Source organism: Podarcis pityusensis (assembly GCF_964106645.2).
Source record: "Podarcis pityusensis genome assembly, chromosome: 13".
Taxonomy (NCBI): Eukaryota; Metazoa; Chordata; class Lepidosauria; order Squamata; family Lacertidae; genus Podarcis; species Podarcis pityusensis.
The window spans coordinates 28,195,920-28,215,128 of record NC_138038.1 but is presented as its reverse complement, the minus strand read 5'-3'; the positions used below and the strand labels follow the sequence as shown (position 1 = coordinate 28,215,128).

Genomic DNA, 19,209 nt, shown 5'->3' with positions numbered 1-19,209 from the left:
TAGCACAGTGGCTTGCAGATTACTAAATATCGATTGTACGACATCACAGCCAGGAGATATAAATATTCATTAATTCATATGATTCATATATCCTGCTGTTCTGTTAGATCTGTTTTGTAATTTTTGGCAGGGTGAAGGTCCATATTTCTAAAGGTCTCTCAGAGGGTGAAAAAGCAGCTATTGCTGCCAGAAAGGAAGAGGTGAAGAAAGGCCTTTGCAAGCTTGGGATTCCATATAATGAGGTAGGAATTCATTTTGTGTGTCTGCCTCAAAGGAAGGAGTGCAATGGGGCTTATTTTCAGACAAGTTTGTATACAGTTACAGATTCAGATTTTTTGCCACCTCTCTCTGGTATTAAGCTGTAAATATGTTAGCATGTAAAGCATCAGATACTGGAAACACTAAATGAAACGACTGTGAGCTCAGGTCGTTTCCAGTATCATAAAAAGTTTCCTACTCTCAGAGGCACCCTGTTCTTTCAATCCTGGGCTCAGAATTCTTTAATTCTAACTGTATTTCTATGTAACTGGCTCTGGTTGGCAGATCTTGGGGATCTAGTAAAAAACAAAGAAGATACGACAAGTCTAAAGTCTGTCCATGGCTGCATTAGAGAATGGTTCACAGAGAAAAAAACTGAAAAAGCATTTTAGGCAGAACAAAAGAAAGCAAAGCCCCCAACCTTCCTTCAACAGACATTCCATGCCTGCAGTACGATAACAACAACAACAACAACAACAACAACAACAACAACAACAACTATTTATATGCCACCCATCTGACTGGCTAACCCAGCCACTCTGGACAGCTTCCAACAAATTAAAACAGTAAGACATCAAACACTGAAAACTTCTCTATACAAGGCTGCCTTTAGATGCCTTGCCATACATCCAGGAAATTCCAGACATGTACAGAAATTGGACGCCTAAAATGGCATCCAGGAAGATTTTTTTTAATGTTAAGAGATATCCAGAGTTTCCCAAACATTTGGCAACCCAGGTTTTTATTGGTTTTCTGTCCCCCCATCCCCCGTTTTTGGGTGTGTTTTTTAAAAAACTTTTCCAGGGGAGGCCGTGCCCTGGCAGCTGTGGAAGTGATGAAAGGTCACTTCCCTTGGCTGGAGGAGGGGGAGAGCGAGGAGATGGGGAGGGGGGAAGGTGATGCAGTGGCCTAGCCACCCCTAGCGTGTTGAAAAAGAGACCCCGTGCCAGGGGCATCCCGCAGGTAGTTCTGTTGTGGAGGCAGTGAGAGACGGTCTGCAGCTGGGTGCTCAGGAGCTGCCAGTGTGGCCACCTCGCCTGAAGAAGTTGAGGTGGCAGTGTTGGTTCAGCTTGCCCACCAGCTACACCTGCGGGCACTTCCTTGTGTTGCCAGGGTGGGCTGCAGTGGAGATGGGGGCCACGCAGGTAATAGGGGAGGGTGCACAGGAAAGAGTTAAAATGAGACCTGGATAGGCCTGGATAGGGAGGGCAGTTCAACAACTTCGGGGGTGCCAAGAATTTAACTTTTTGAAATATGGTAAGCCTACACAGGGCAGTCAGGACTACCAAGAAGGCCCTCTACCTGGTTCCCTGTAACTTCACTTCACGCAATGAGGGAACTGCCAAAAGGCCTTCAGAGCTGGATCTCGAAGTCCAGACTGAACAATGGGGGTAAAGACACTCCTTCAGGTATGCAGGGCCAAAACCATTTATGGCTTTAAAGATCAGCACCAACACTTTGAATTGTGCTCAGAAACATGCTTGGAGCCAAGGTAGATCCTTTAAGACCGGTGTTATATGGTCCAGGCGGCCACATTCGGGATTAAATGGATGTCTGCTGCTTCTGCTGCACCAGCTAAACTCGCCAGTGTAGGAATGGGCTGATTAGAAGGCACTTTGACAAGTCTTTCCACCCCCCCCCCCAAAGGAGATAGCCTTGCACAGAGAAAGCTTTTAGCCCAATCCTAAAACCACAGAGCCTAGGACTTGTCGATCAGCAGGTCAGTGGTTCGAATCCCCACGACAGAGTGAGCTCCTGTTGCTCAGTCCCTGCTCCTGCCAACCTAGCCGTTCGAAAGCACATCAAAGTGCAAGTAGATAAATAGGTACCGCTCCGGTTGGAAGGTAAACGGCGTTTCCGTGCGCTGCTCTGGTTCACCAGAAGCGGCTTAGTCATGCTGGCCACATGACCTGGAAGCTGTATGCCGGCTCCCTCGGCCAATAAAGCAAGATGAGTGCTGCAACCCCAGAGTCAGTCACGACTGGACCTAATGGTCCGTCTACCTTTAAAGCCCAATCAGAGTAAGAATAATGTTTCCTGCCCTTAGCCTCCTGGTTAAATATAAATTGTGTTCACCATCAGCCAGATCGATGCTAACTTTGCCCCACTGTTGCATCTCCACTGTGAGATATAAAATGCAGGTCCCAAGATTCTGAGTCCTGGGACCCCTTCAAAATAAAACCTGAAGAAAATTGGTGAAGCAACAAAGAGTTTATTGCTTACACATTTTTAAAAGGATAGGTGTCCAAAAGCAGGCACACCCAAGTTCAGTAAAACACGAGCATATATTTCCTTCAACCAAGTGCAAGGTCCCTCTTCTGCCTCCCCGTTGGTTGTGGGCGTACAGGGTTCGTGTCTTATCACGACCGCCTAATTAAAATACTAAATTCTCTGCCTCTGTTGACATCTCCCATTCCTCTGAATTCAGGGACCATCACCCTTAATTACTTTTGGCCAAATAAGGAAGTGTGTTCCTATGCTCTTACACATTTACCCAAGTGATAAAGCCACTTCCCAACTGCCTCTTAAGCGGACATGAGTTCTGTCCTGCTGAAGCATGCTGAAATGTCCAGATAAACCACATTCTAGCAGCAAACCACCCTGTTTCCAGGCATTCTAACCCCATGCCAGTAAAAGTAAGCTTCTAAGCGATGTTGCGGTTACTTAGCTGTCACAACCTTTTCCTTAGCTATTGCAACTTGCAACCTTTGGGCCTTTTATGAAAAAGTGACGTTTTCATTCCTTACATCCACCCACACAAAATTGCTCAAAACCTCTGAGCCAGATATATGGAGAAACGTGACTCAAAGAAGTAGGAGGCCCAGGGTTCGCTCTGATTGTTTAGAAATACACAATCACTTTGAGGTCCTCTCCCCTAGCATGGAAGACGAAGAGCAGACTCCATTTGAGGATCTCTCCCTCATTACAGTCGATAAGGTATATGAAGACGAGCAGCAAAGTCAGTCCTCAGGGAATGTGCACCTCACAACGGTTGGGAGGAATGTTTTTGCCAAAAATCTCAGAAACCTCATCAGGAGGGCTTTAAACTGACTAATGTGGGGGAGGGAGACAGTGCTCCTGAAGGTAGGAGTCTATCAATTGATGAAGATGATCATCCAAATGTCATAGACCAAATGGAGCAAACAGCACGCAGACCTAGTGGTGGGAGGAAAAAATCCTTAAATAAGGGACACGGGGGAATGATTAATGGACTTCAATGTCTGTACACTAATGCGCAAAGCATGGGAAATAAACAAGATGAGCTTGAGCTCTTGGTACAGCAAACTAAATATGACATAATAGGCATCACTGAAACCTGGTGGGATAAGTCCCATGATTGGAATGTAATAATGGGGGGATACAATCTATTTCAGAGAAACAGACCAGACAAGAAAGGAGGAGGAGTGGCGTTATATGTCAGGGATGTGTATACCTGTGAAGAGATCCAAGATTTAGAACCTCAAAGCCAAAGTGAGAGCATTTGGGTCAAAATTAAGGGAGAGAAGAATAACAGTGACCTCATTGTGGGAGTTTACTATAGATCCCCAAGCCAAACGGAGGACATAGATGATGCCTTCCTGGAACAGATGGCCAAGCATGCAAAAGGAAGGGAGATAGTAGTAATGGGGGACTTCAATTACCCGGACATTTGTTGGATGTCAAACTCAGCCAAGAGCATAAGGTCAAACAGATTCCTCACTGGCCTTGCAGACAACTTCATTGTCCAGAAAGTGGGAGAAGCAACAAGAGGAACAGCCATTTTAGATCTGGTCCTAACCAATGTTGATGACCTGGTTAGTGGGGTAGAAGTGGAAGGATCATTAGGCGCGAGTGATCATGCTCTTCTGAAGTTTACTATACAGCGGAAAGGAGCAGCCAAGCATACTAGGACTCAATTTCTTGACTTTAAGAAAGCCGACTTCATAAAACTTAGGGAAGTGCTGGGTGAGATCCCATGGACAGTAATACTAAAAGGAAAGGGAGTTCATGATGGCTGGGAGTTTGTTAAGAGGGAGATAGTAAAAGCACAACGTCAGGCAATACCAATGAGACAGAAACATGGAAGGTGCCTAAAGAAGCCAGGGTGGCTATCTAAAGAACTTTTAACTGAGTTAAGATTAAAAAAGGATGTGTACAAAAAATGGAAAAGGGGGGAAACCACCAAAGAGGAATTCAAACAAATAGCCAGCACGTGTAGACACAAAGTCAGAAAAGCTAAAGCACAGAATGAACTCCGGCTTGCTAGAGAGGTTAAAAGCAACAAAAAAGGCTTTTATGGGTATGTTCGTAGCAAAAGGAAGAACAAAGAAACAGTGGGGTCACTCAGAGGAGAAGATGGGGAAATGCAAACAGGGGACACAGAAAGGGCTGAACTCCTCAATGCCTTCTTTGCCTCAGTCTTCTCCGATAAAGAAAACAATGCCCGACCTGAAGAATTTGGAGCAAATGATTCAGCAGAGGAAACACAGCCCAGAATAACTAAGGAGATAGTACAAGAATACTTGGCTAGTTTAGATGTATTCAAGTCTCCAGGGCCAGATGAACTGCATCCAAGAGTATTAAAAGAACTGGCAGATGTGATCTCAGAACCACTGGCAGTCATCTTTGAGAATTCCTGGAGAACAGGCAAAGTCCCAGCAGACTGGAGGAGGGCAAATGTTTTCAAAAAGGGGAAAAGAGAGGACCCAAATAATTACCGCCCAGTCAGTCTGACATCAATACCAGGGAAGATTCTGGAGCAGATCATTAAGCAAACAGTATGTGAGCACCTAGAAAGGAATGCTGTGATCACCAATAGTCAGCATGGATTTCTGAAAAATAAGTCATGTCAGACTAACCTGATCTCGTTTTTTGACAAAATTACAAGCCTGGTAGATGAAGGGAACGCAGTGGATGTAGCCTACCTTGATTTCAGCAAGGCATTTGACAAGGTGCCCCATGATATTCTTGTAAAGAAGCTGGTAAAATGCGGTCTTGACTATGCTACCACTCAGTGGATTTGTAACTGGCTGACTGACCGAACCCAAAGGGTGCTCATCAATGGTTCCTCTTCATCCTGGAGAAGAGTGACTAGTGGGGTGCCACAGGGTTCTGTCTTGGGCCCGGTCTTATTCAATATCTTTATCAACAACTTGGATGATGGACTCAAGGGCATCCTGATCAAATTTTCAGATGACACCAAACTGGGAGGGGTGGCTAACACCCCAGAGGACAGGATCACACTTCAAAACGACCTTGACAGATTAGAGAACTGGGCAAAAAACAAACAAGATGAATTTTAACAGGGAGAAATGTAAAGTATTGCACTTGGGCAAAAAAAATGAGAGGCACAAATACAAGATGGGTGACACCTGGCTTGAGAGCAGTACATGTGAAAAGGATCTAGGAGTCTTGGTTGACCACAAACTTGACATGAGCCAACAGTGTGACGCGGCAGCTAAAAAAGCCAATGCAATTCTGGGCTGCATCAATAGGAGTATAGCATCTAGATCAAGGGAAGTAATAATGCCATTGTATTCTGCTCTGGTAAGACCTCACCTGGAGTACTGTGTCCAGTTCTGGGCACCACAGTTCAAGAAGGACACTGACAAACTGGAACGTGTCCAGAGGAGGGCAACCAAAATGGTCAAAGGCCTGGAAACGATGCCTTATGAGGAACGGCTAAGGGAGCTGGGCATGTTTAGCCTGGAGAAGAGGAGGTTAAGGGGTGATATGATAGCCATGTTCAAATATATAAAAGGATGTCACATAGAGGAGGGAGAAAGGTTGTTTTCTGCTGCTCCAGAGAAGCGGACACAGAGCAATGGATCCAAACTACAAGAAAGAAGATTCCACCTAAACATTAGGAAGAACTTCCTGACAGTAAGAGCTGTTCGACAGTGGAATTTGCTGCCAAGGAGTGTGGTGGAGTCTCCTTCTTTGGAGGTCTTTAAGCAGAGGCTTGACAACCATATGTCAGGAGTGCTCTGATGGTGTTTCCTGCTTGGCAGGGGGTTGGACTTGATGGCCCTTGTGGTCTCTTCCAACTCTATGATTCTATGATTCTATGATTCTTGCATCTTTGCATGTTGTGGACAGGGTGGTGAAGCAGTGTGTGTGTGTGTGTGTGTGTGTGTGTGTGTGTGTGTGTGTTGCCTCTTCATTTAGCTTAACAGCCACTGAACTGGTAGTCTGAAACGTACATGAATATCAATGCAGGAGTTAGGTATGCATATATCATTTGCTCAGTCCCTGTCCCATGTGCAAAAATCAGGTGTTTGTAGTTGTGGGAGGAAGGAGTGGCCAAGAGGGTTTTATAAAGAGGGTAAATGAGGCCACTCTGCATTCCTATGCCTGTCAAGCTGCCTTAAAGAGCTAATGGCTTCCATTATAACCTGCCTCTTGTACAGCTGGGTTCTCCTACCTTTGCTCACAGCAAGCGAAGGTAAGGAATGCTCCGTGTATAATTTCTGGTTCGTTCAAGCTGGATTACTATGCAGTATTGGTGATTTCCACTTTCAGCAGATTTTATATAGACCTGGCTTGCATAAGCTATGTTCCCATCCAAGGCTAGAAACGCAGTGAGTTAATTCCTCCCGCTGCATTTCAAGCCACATTTGTGGCAGAGTTGTTCACATCAGAGAGAGGATGGGGATGTCTGCACCTGACACACATCATCTTTAGCTGTGATTTCTGCATTTCAGGGGGTTGAACTAGATGAGCTTTTGGGTCCCTTCCAATTCTATGATTCTACGGTTGCCCTGTCCCAGCAACCCCACCTGTGCCAGTGTGATGGCTGTTAGGGTATGCAGTGGTACCTCAGGTTAAGAACTTAATTTGTTCCGGAGGTCTGTTCTTAACCTGAAACTGTTCTTAACCTGAAGCACCACTTTAGCTAATGGGGCCTCCCGCTGCAGCCGCCACATGATTTCTGTTCTCATCCTGAGGTAAAGTTGTTAACCCAAGGTATTACTTCCAGATTAGTGGAGTCTGTAACCTGAAGCGTTTGTAACCCAAAGTGTTTGTAACCCTAGGTACCACTGTATTCACATTAGGGTAGTGGTAAAACAGGATATCAAGTCCAAACTCCTTCTTCTCCTCCTCCGCCGCCGCTTCTTCTTCTTCTTCTTCTTCTTCTTCTTCTTCTTCTTCTTCTTCTTCTTCTTCTTCTTCTTCTTCTCTTGCATACCCTCCAACATTCCACCGATGAAAACATTTCTCCCTGCCAACTGACCCTCCTCAACCACCCATTTATTTCACCCCACAGCATTTCCTATCAGAAGAAGGGCGAGGGCCACCACTAATACACCAATGGGATGCAGCGCATACACCCTCCACTGTCCTGAGAAAACTCCTTAATCCCAATTTTATTTTATTTTATTCTTTTGTAGATTTACAACAAGGAAAACAAACAGCAATAAATAAATTTTAGAAAGAGGCAAGATTAGATGCTGACCCACAAAGCATTTTTAAAAGAAATATAAAAAATCTAGATTCCTTGTGCTCCGCTCCCCCTTTCTTCCTACCCAGGGCAGCCCTACCTTCTTTTTTTTTTTTTATAGAAATTTATTGGGTTTTACAATAGAAATAAACATAATAAACAATGTAACATATATCTTAACATAATTTCACATTTTCTTTGGACTTCCTCACATCTCCCGCTCCCACTTTCATCGTTATAACATTTTGTCAGCAATTTATTATCTTATTTGCATTCTTATATCCCTTCTATGTTTCATAATCTTCTAGTTCTCAAAAAGAGTTATATTTTCTCAATCTCACTTATTTTCTTAAAATCATCTAAATTTAGTGGTGCTCAGTTATTTTGATCTAGCATCCTGTTTAGCATTCACTCAAGTTGCAATGTTTTTGTAAATAATTCTTAAATTTCTTCCAATCCTCCTCAGTCCTCTCTACTCCCAGGTCGCGAATTCTGCCAGTCATCTCAGCCAGTTCCATGTAGTCTATCAGTTGCATCTGCCATTCTTCCAGTGTGGGTAGATCTTGAGCTTTCCAATGCTTTGCGAGTAGTATCCTTGCTGCTGTTGTTGCATACATAAAAAATGTCTGGTCCTTCTTTACCACCCCTTGGCCGACAATACCCAAAAGAAAGGCCTCTGGTTTCTTAGTGAAGGTATATTTAAATACCTTTTTCAGTTCATTATAAATCATTTCCCAGAACGCCTTCACTTTAGGGCAAGTCCACCAGAGGTGGAAGAATGTTCCTTCACACTCTTTACATTTCCAACACTTATTATCAGTCAGGTGGTAAATTTTTGCAAGTTTGACTGGGGTCATATACCATCTATATATCATTTTCATTACATTTTCTTTCAAAGCGTTACATGCAGTAAATTTCAATCCAGTACTCCACAACCTTTCCCAGTCCTCAAACATAATATTATGCCCAATGTCCTGCGCCCACCTAATCATAGCCAATTTAACCATTTCGTCTTGTGTGTTCCATTTTAACAGCAAGTTATACATCCTTGAAAGTACCTTACTCTTAGGTTCTAACAATTCTGTTTCTATTTTCGATTTCTCCACCTGGAACCCTAATTTCTTGTCATTTTTAAAAACTTCTTTAATCTGAGCGTAATGTAACCAGTCTCGCACTTTATCCTTCATTTTCTCCAAACTCTGCAGTTTCCAATTGTCTCCATCTTTTTCTAGAATTTCCCAATATTTTGGCCATTTGGCCTCCATATTGGGTCTTTTTCGGGCCTTAGCTTCCAAAGGTGAAAGCCACCTTGGGGTTTTATTTTCCAGCAAGTCTTTATATTTTGTCCAGACATTAAACAGTGATTTTCTGACAATATGGTTCTTAAAGGCCTTATTTGCTTTAACCTTGTCATACCATAAATATGCATGCCATCCAAAAGCATTGTTAAACCCTTCCAAATCCAACACATCAGTGTCTTCAAGAAGTAGCCAGTCTTTTAGCCAGCAGAACGCTGCGGCTTCATAATACAACTTTAAATCTGGCAGGGCAAAGCCCCCTCTTTGTTTTGCATCAGTTAATATCTTAAACTTAATTCTGGGCTTTTTGCCCTGCCAGACAAACTTAGAAATATGTCTCTGCCACTTCTGAAAGCACTCCGTCTTGTCCAAAACCTGAAGTGTTTGAAATAAAAACAACATCCTTGGCAATACATTCATCTTGATAGCAGCAATTCGGCCTAACAAAGAAAGTTTCAATTTTGACCAACTATCTAAGTCTCTCTTAATTTCTGCCCAGCATTTTTCATAATTATCCTTAAATAGACTTAGGTTTTTTGCTGTTATGTTTACCCCTAGGTAGGGCAGCCCTACCTTCTGCCTGCCCCTCAGAGCCAGAGCATTGTACGGGGCTGGGCCTCAGTGGTGGCAGGTTCTCCTCCTCCTTGCCTGCTCTCCAGCAACTGCAATGAGCTGCCCGAGGGAGGAGTCCAGCAGCCATGGCCATGGAGAGTCCATGGAGGGGCAACGGGATGCTGTCCTGCAGCTGCCACTGCCTTCATCTTCATCACTCAGGACAAGCACCAGTTCATCTTCCTCCCCAGGGAAAATAGGGATATTCCGGGATCAAATCAGAAGCTGGGATGGCTTTTGTGTCTCCAGGACTGTCCATTGAAATTTGAAACACTTGAAGGGTGTGCATAAAGTGAGCTGTGGGTGTGTGAACTGACTAGTGCCAGCCACCCTGCTGTTCAGCCGGCAGTGCATGCCAGGTCCCTAGAGCACCAAATCAACCAGCCTCCTAAGCTGGCCAACAATAGGAAGGGGTTAGTGAAGGGTCCTTCACCCAGCCTAACCCCCGGGTGCTGACCATGCCCTAAGTCCCTTACCTGCCTGCACTAAATACCAATGAGCTTGGAAGGATCCCTCCCCAGCCCAACCCAGCTGCACTGCTATTCATCTCCAAGACTGCTGGGTGGTTTTCCATGGTGAGAAAAGAAAGCATGTCCTAAAGGAAAGTACTATCCAAAATAGGTAAACTAAAACTCTTTTTCAATAAAAATGAAAGATGTTATAGAAAAGCCACCATAGATTAGGGTTGGATTCTGGTAAGATTTTAAGAGTGGGTGATTAGCTTTTTCCCATTTGTACAGACAATTACAAACACATTAAACCCTCACATCTGTGTGAGAGGCAATTGCCCTCTAAGGACACCATCCCTATGGTTTCTTTTCTCCTTGAAGGAATGCCATTTTTCTCTCTCTCATTACTTCTTTAAGAGGCTTAACCCCAACAGTGCTGCACTTAAAAGAAAACCTTGCCTACGCAATACTTTCTTCTTTCAAGTAGCTGACGACATTGCTTAGCTTTAAATACAGATGTGAAGATTTCAGAGAAGGAGAAAAGGAGAGAGAGAGAGAATGAGAGAGAACAAAATATTTGGGAGATGCTGTTATATGCTATTATTCACTTAAGATTCCAAGGTCCAGTACAGTCAACGTACAGCTCTTTTGAAGATTAGCTGGAGTGTATAAAGGATTGTATATGGTGATCTCCAAACCCAGAAATGGGTGAAGGAAGTACACATACCACTCAACCCCCAAATGGAATCAACTTTGAGGTAAACCAATTTTTACAATAGTTCTTCCTCCTCCCCCCATCCAACCTGTGGAGAGTGAGATTCCCTTTTCTATATATTTGAGAGAGTGTGACAATCAAACCAATTGACTTGTACCAAAGCTGCCTAATGGGACCTGTTGTTTTGACAGTGACCATCTGAGTCCTGTACCAAAGCATATAATCAAATTGTTTAAACAGCAGCAACTGTGCTTTTGGATGTCTAATTGGCAGCCCATAAAGAAGAGACATCCATTGTGATGCCCTCAATATATTATGGATCAGCCCCAGCCAGTTTGGTCATAGGTCAGGGTGGTGGGATTTGTAGCCCACAACATCTGGAGGGCACTATAAAGGGCTACCCTTGCCACAAATAATTTGTACCTAAAATAATTCTAAAAAAGAAAGAAAATGCCCACAACTTGCTATCAAAGTTATATGCTGTAATGGAGAAAGAAACCACATTTGTATGGCCGGTCACTCTCTCTTTGATCTTCTGTGTAATACTGTGTTGATATATAGTTGGACTTCATGAAAGAGATTGTTCAAATCTGGGACTGATCATGGTTTATTTCAGAACACATTTCTACCCTACAAACTTGCAAACCTAGACAATAACAGTGGCCTTCAAAATCTGTTATGTAATCATTTGCAATATGGTTTTTAACCTATTCATATATACTGTAGCTGCAAGCCACTGCTAGAGAAGGAGGGAATTCTGCATAAAATTGCTTGCATGGGTTGATGGTATCCAAACATATCCATGTTAAGAGTACACCCATTGTTATCAATAGGAATTAATTGTTGCTATGATATCCTTACCCAGTTCTTTGTAATGTCTTGCAATAACATAACCTTCAATATTTATCCAATGAAAATAGGGACATCCCATTCCATAATGATAATTTTACGGTTTATACCCCACACAACATATTGGTTTTCCCCATCACTCTGGGCAGATTCCAACATATATAAAACCGTAATAAAACATTAAACATTTAAAAAGCTTCCCTATATAGGATTACCTTCAGATGCCTCTGGGGTTGGATAACTCCATACCCTCCAACATTTATCCAATGAAAATAGGGACATCCTAAGGAAAAGCGAGACATTCCTGGATCAAATCAGAAACTGGGACGACTTCTCTAAATCAGGGACGTTCCTGGAAAATAGGGACACTTGGAAGGTCTGCAGTAATGGTTGTTCCTGACATAGCAATGCAAGCATGCTAATCTCAGTCAGCTCTGGATACTAGCTCAGTTGCAAAGAATGTGATGTTGCACAACTTCTGCCGTTGATGTTGACCTCTCTTGATTCTCAAGCTAAAGTTCTGCACAGTAAGCTACTTAAATCTCATTGATTTCATGGGACTTTAAGCAATCTGTGTGTAGGGCTGCATCCCCATTCTCTAGCAGTGTGGCTCTCAAGAAAAGCCCATAGGTACAGAATAGAGACCTTCTTGCTAATGGTTGCCTTAAAAAATCCAAAATTTAATCGCCAACATAGTAAGTTCTACAGAGTTTTCATTTCCAGTGAGAAATTGAGTGGAAGTAACACAAGGAATACCAATAGCTAATAGTTTGGCACACACACCCTGAGGGGGTGGGGCATAATGGAATTCCTATATGAAGCAGAACCTTTAGTTCATATGAATAAGAATTGCCTTTCTAGAGCAGACCAGCTCAACCATCACTTTATTTACAAGATTGGACAACCAGATGCTTCTTTAAGCTCTCAGAAGGAATCAATATGATGATGACCACCACCTGTTTATGATGTCTCTAATATACTGTTACCAGGGCTGTATATATTTTCCACCGAAAGATAATTCTCAGCAAAGAAAAATCCTTGCATTTCAGAGAAAATTATAGTATTTACAGATTCACTATGGAAATAGTAGGTTAAGGCCATGGAAGCAGTCAATACATGTTATATTGAAAAAACAGCTAACATAATACCTACCCTTCAGATGTTGGGGACTACAAGTCCTTGGGCACCATCCAAAATTGTCAGTGGCCAGGGATGATGAGTGCCAGATTTCTGTAGCTACCTGCAACTTTTAGCTTGACATGAAATAGGTCCTCTATTATTCTATTGTTAGTGCTGCTCTTTTACTTTTGCTGCTGTTTTCCATTTCATTATTTTGTGTTTTAATTATTGGTGCTGTTATATTTACTTTTTATTTGTAAGCTGCTTTGAGCAGAAAAGCAGGATATACAAATCATATGAATCAATGAATAGTTATAAATCTGCTCTTTGTTTCACAACCTCCTTTCTTTCCCTGCAGCAACTGCAAAACAGAACAAATCAAACTACCATTGCCAACTTCATTCTTCTTGGATTGGTTGATCATTACCCAGAACTGCAGTCTCTTCTCTTCCTGGCTTTCCTAGCAATCTACTTTATTACCATGGCTGGGAATCTCCTCCTTGTTGTGCTAGTTCTGGCTGATCTACACCTCCACACTCCCATGTACTTCTTCCTAGGGAACCTGTCTTGCTTGGAGATCTGTTACACATCAACCATTCTTCCCCGGATGCTTTTCAGTCTTCTAACAGGAGACAGATCCATTTCTGCTAATGGCTGCATTGCACAATACTATTTCTTTGGTTCCTTAGCATCTACTGAATGCTATCTCATGGCTGTGATGTCGTACGATCGATATTTAGCCATCTGCAAGCCACTGCGCTACACCTCTCTCATGAATGATAGGCTCTGCCTATGGCTTATTTGTGGCTCCTGGATAAGTGGTTTTCTAAGTAACACCATCATAACCTCTCTAGAGTTGCAGCTATCATTCTGTGGCCCCAACGAAATTGACCATTTTTTTTGCGATCTGGCCCCAGTGCTGAAGCTTTCCTGTAGTGACACCCATGTGGTGGAACTTGCAACCCTCATCCTGGCATCCATGGATACCATACCCCCATTTCTACTTACCTTGATCTCATACGTGCTTATCATCATCAATATCCTCCAGATCCAATCCAAAGGCATGAGGCAAAAAGCCTTCTCCACTTGTTCTTCCCATCTCATTGTAGTGACCCTCTTCTTTGGGTCTCTCATCAGTGTCTACATGGCTCCCACAACTGACATACTGAAGGAACTTCATCAATACTTCTCTCTCTTTTATACAGTCTTAACCCCCATGGTCAATCCCCTCATATACAGCCTGAGAAATAGAGATGTCAAGGAGGCCCTATACAGAACTGTCAGAAAAGCTCAGTTACCTTAACCTTTACTGGGTGGCTTTTTATGTCTGTTTCCGCTAACAAGGAAGTAAGGAGCTGCAGCAAAATCTTTGCACAGCATGACAGTATTACATAGGAAGCTGCCATATACTGAGTCAAACTACTGGTCTGTTTACTCAATTTTTCCTACACTGAGTGGCAGTGACTCTCCAGGATTTCAGACACTACCGAGCTTACCTGGAGATGTCTGGGGTTGAACCTGGGACCACCTGCATGCATTGCATTCCCACCAACCCCTCTTTGTAAGCCACCATGGAAGCTGTTGAAAGTAATGGTATAATTTACTAAAACAAATTTTAAAAAAATAATTTCTTGTTAGTACTTGTGCCACAGCTAGAGAAGCTGAAGAATTCCAATGGAATTCCATTGCCTCTTTCTAAAATTTATGTATTGTTGTGTGCTATCCTTGTTGTAAATCTACAAAAGAATAAAATAAAATAAAATTGGGATTAAGGAGTTTTCTCAGGACAGTGGAGGGTGTAGGCAATGTGTCCCATTGGTGCATTGGTGGTGGCCCTTGCCGTTCTTCAGATAGGAAATGCTGGGGGGGGGGTAGGCCTCATTCACCACTTCCCTAGAAGGTAAGTGGTTCTTCTTCTAACAGCAAACACATTCTTAAAGTGTGTGACTTTGCTTAGTCAAAATGGCAACTTTCACACACAAGAGGGAGGTAATAGCAGACTTAAGGGAGATTGCAGAAACACAAAAATGTGTTTTTTGGGGGTGGGAATAATTTGTATTAGTTTTCAATTACATTCTAATAATAGCCTCATTATAACAATGCCAAATTATAATACAATTAGTAATACCAATCATTCAAATACCAAATTATATAATTTAAGTGCCCGCCCCACATGCTAGAATTGATGGTTGGATGATTTATTTTATTTCTGCATTCCAGAATCTTATTAATTTCAGTTACACTCCCGTCAAAATAACAATCCCTTATACAACAACTGCAATATTAACAACTTCCATTCTTATTGACACATTAAATAATATATAAATCTACAAATGAGGCATTCAAACTGTATCCTTGTTCTTCCTGTGTGTGGCAATCTTTCTTCCATGATGTTTCTTCCTGTCCTTGTAAAATATTATGTCTGTCTTTTCCTGGTTGTTGCTGTTCTCTATCATGCCTTGGGTGGAGCTAATATCCCATTGTTGTTTCAGAAATTCTCCATTGCTCCGTCCCATGGTTCCCTGTTTTGCAACTTTAACAGCAGCTGCAAAATTCACACTGTCCCAATGCATAACCTGTCTTCACCATTTTCCCTCTCAGCCTGGGAAGGAGAGTGGTCGGTGAAACTACAAATAACTCAGTAATGAACCTTATCAGTTCCTTGGCAAGCTTGCAGATTCCTTTCATCCCTCTGTTTGGCCAGAGATAAATGTGCAGTTGTACTTCCAATTAAATTAAATTCCAAGTACTTTTAGCATCATTCAATTCAGTCCGCAAATAATAAAGGATAGGGAAGAGTCAGCTCTAAGTTTCCAGCGTAAACCTTTTGCAAAATAGAGCTTCCCTTCCTTTTTCCTTTTTCTTTACACACACAGTTCCATTCAATGTTATATTCCATATCTGCAATCCACTTTCATCTCTCCTCACCTGTACATACATAATTTGAACTAGCATTCAAAGGAGGGTTACTGAATCATAAATAAAGAAAAGAAAACTTTATATAAAAAAGCCATAGGCTCCCCTCCCCCCCCACCGTCTTTTGCACCAAATGAAGTCTCTCAATTTCCAATCTTAACGACCTTGCAGCTGGTTCAATTCCACAGTTTATGATCTCATCTCTTCTAGCACGTGCATGTAAAGGTAAAGGTAAAGGTAAAGGGACCATGGACCACTAGGTCCAGCCGTGGCCGACCTTGGGGCTGCGGTGCTCATCTCGCTTTATTGGCCAAGTGAGCCGGTGTACAGCTTCCGGGTCATTTGGCCAGCATGACTAAGCCACTTCTGGCAAACCAGAGCAGTGCACGGAAACGCCGTTTACCTTCCGGCTGGAGTGGTACCTATTTATCTACTTGCACTTTGACGTGCTTTCGAACTGCTCAGTTGGCAGGAGCAGGGACCAAGCAATGGGAGCTCACCCCGTTGCAGGGATTCGAACCGCCGACCTTCTGACCGGCAAGTCCTAGGCTCTGTGATTTAACCCACATGTTAAGTCGTGGGTTGACATAGCAGCCGGCACAGCGATTTCTTCAAGTAGCTCTTTATTATGGTAAGCTGGAATAGAACTGACTGCGAACAGCTCAGCCGGCCTGTATTTATAGGCAGCCGGCTGTCAACATTGTAACCACAACAGCCCAGAGTTCCCGCCTAAAATAACAGACGCGGACCTGAGTGAAAACTATCTACAGACCTGAGTGAAAACTATATACAGTATCCCCCTGTTGGCCCAGGGTGAAACTACACTACATAACACCCCTCCCCACCGAGATAAGGCGTTAGTTACAATCGTAATGGTTTCCCTATATACAGCACTACGCGTAATGGTTCAATTAAGCACAAAAGCATATCGGTTACATTTCCCATACTTAGACCAACAGTGATACCTGTCCAACAACATAGTCCTTTAAATAAGTTGGGCGCTTGGAAACTCTGCCAGACCGCCGGGGACTGGTAGCCAAGTCCGGAGGGCCACACAGTTCTCGCTGAGGCTGTGGTGCGACCCTAGGTGGCGTTGGAACCAACTCCCCTGGATCCGCTGCTGTGGGTGGAGCCTCCGCAAGTGGAGTGGTCTGAGTCTGTTCTGAAACGGCTTGGTTCGGCTCCACGCTGGCAGCTTGCGAGGGAGGTGTAGGTGGGGCCTCGCCATCTGTACGTGTCTCTTCTGGAGCCGCAAGCGCAGTTGGGGGCACCTCGGTAGTGTCCAAGTCCCCAACCCTGCGCCTAAGCTGGTCTATGTGCCGTCGCCACAAGCGTCCGTCTTCGAGTGCCACCTGGTACGAGCGAGGTCCAGTGACTCCCACTACTGTGGCTGGCACCCAAGGGATGTCCCCCACATAGTTCCGGGCAAAGACCTGGTTTCCTGGGACAAATGACCGTGGTGCGTTGGCACAGCCTGGGGGTTCAGCCACGGCAAAGTCTGGGTGTAGCCGGTCGAGCGGTGACCTGAGGCGGCGGCCCATAAGCAGTTCAGCCGGACTCCTCCCTGTGGCCGCATGAGGGGTGATGTGTTGCACGAACAAGTATTCGGCGACCCGCTCATGCCAGTCTCCCCGGTCCAGGCGCGCCAGTGCCTCTTTTGTCGAGCGCACCATTCTTTCCGCTTGCCCGTTGCTGGATGGATGAAAGGGTGCCGTTAGGGCATGGCGGATGCCCAGTCCCAAAAGATACCGCTCAAACGTGCCTGACGTGAACTGCGGTCCGTTGTCAGAGACAAGGACATCAGGACACCCATGCGTTGCAAACAGGCCTCGCAGCACCCGGATGACAGCTTCGGTAGTGGTGGAGGGCATCAGGGCGACCTCCAGCCATTTGGAATAGGCGTCCACCACTACCATAAAGGTCCGGCCGTGAAAGGGGCCAGCCAGATCGATGTGCACCCTCGACCAGGGTGTCTTTGGCGTCTCCCAGGTGTGTCCCTTAGCTGCCGGTGGTGCAGGCCTCGACTCCTGGCACGCTTGACAGGCGGACACCCAGGCAGTGATGGCATCGTCCATATTAGGCCACCAGACGTAACACCGAGCCAACGCCTTCATTTTGACAATTCCCGGGTGGCCAACGTGCAGAGCCTCCAGGACGCGCTGACGGAGTCCCTGGGGAATCACGACGCGGTCTCCCCACAGCAGGCAGCCGCGATGAGCCGAGAGTTCATGTTGTCTGGTTGCGAAGGGCTGGAACTCCGATGCAAAAGGCCCTTGTGGCCACCCCCTCCACACCCAGTTGAGCACCCGGCTGATGGTGCGATCCTGGGCAGATGCGGAGGCCACAGTGGCAGCCGATACAGGCGCTGCCGGAAGATCCTCAATCAGAAGGAGCGATGAAGCTGGAGCCGGGTCTTCCACAAATGCTGGAAGAGGGCAACGGCTGAGGGCGTCGGCATGGCCCATCGATTTCCCCGGGCGATGGATGAGCCGGTAGTGGTAGGCAGCCAGGAAAACAGTCCATCGCAGCATGCGTGGTGAGAGGACCGGTGGAGTTGGACGATCACCGGCGAGGAGGCCCAGGAGTGGCTTGTGGTCAGTGATGAGGTCAAAAGTCCTGCCATAGAGGTATTCATGGAACCTCTTCACTCCAGCCACAAGTGCCAATGCCTCCTTGTCGAGCTGGCTGTAATTCCGTTCCGTCGGAGATAGTGTCCTGGAAAAGTAGGCGAGCGGTGCTTCTCTTCCATCTGGAAAACGGTGACTAAGGACAGCACCGATGCCAAAAGGTGAGGCGTCGCAGGCAAGGACCAGCGGCCTGGATTCACTGTACTGTACCAGCACACTGTCTGAAGAAAGGAGAGCCTTGACCGCGTTGAAGGCCGCCGTCTCCCGATGACCCCAGGCCCAAGGCGTCTTAGTGCTAAGGAGTCGGTGAAGAGGCTCAGCCACTGTGGCTTTGTGGGGCAGGAACATGTTATAAAAGTTCAGCAGCCCCAGGAATGCCTGCAACTCCGTTTTGTTCTTTGGGGTGGGGGCCTGCTGGATAGCGCGGATCTTGGATGTGGTTGGATGAAGACCGGAGGCATCGATAAGATAGCCCAGGAACTCTACCTGTGGAACGGCGATCTGGCACTTCTCCCTCTTTACCTTGAGCCCGGCCTCCTGGAACCTGGTCAGCACGGCACGGAGGCGCTCGAACAGCTGCTGGTGTGAGTCTGCAGACACCAAGACGTCATCAAAATATGGTACCACGCCCGGAAGCCCTTGCAGAAGACGCTCCATAAGGCTTTGGAAGATGCCAGGAGCCACACTCACCCCGAACTGCAACTGGCGGCAACGGAAAGCCCCCCGGTGGGTGACGATCGTCTGGGCTTCAGCAGTGGCATCATCGCCGGCCTGTATTTATAGGCAGCCGGCTGTCAACATTGTAACCACAACAGCCCAGAGTTCCCGCCTAAAATAACAGACGTGGACCTGAGTGAAAACTATCTACAGACCTGAGTGAAAACTATATACAGTATCCCCCTGTTGGCCCAGGGTGAAACTACACTACATAACACCACAGATGATG

General features: G+C 45.1%; 1 protein-coding gene across 1 annotated transcript in view; it reads left to right on the top strand.

The window, feature by feature from the left end:
- The window catches only part of LOC308461817 (olfactory receptor 5AP2-like), a gene marked incomplete at its 3' end in the record, with an annotated part of 253,933 nt that extends 239,910 nt beyond the window's left edge, over positions 1-14,023 (top strand). Inside the window, exon 2 of the mRNA XM_080978982.1 lies at positions 13,235-14,023. Within this exon, the coding sequence (XP_080835108.1) occupies positions 13,235-14,023 (789 nt within the window). The remainder of the gene's footprint in view (positions 1-13,234) is intronic.
- Between the last annotated feature and the right edge of the window lie 5,186 nt (positions 14,024-19,209).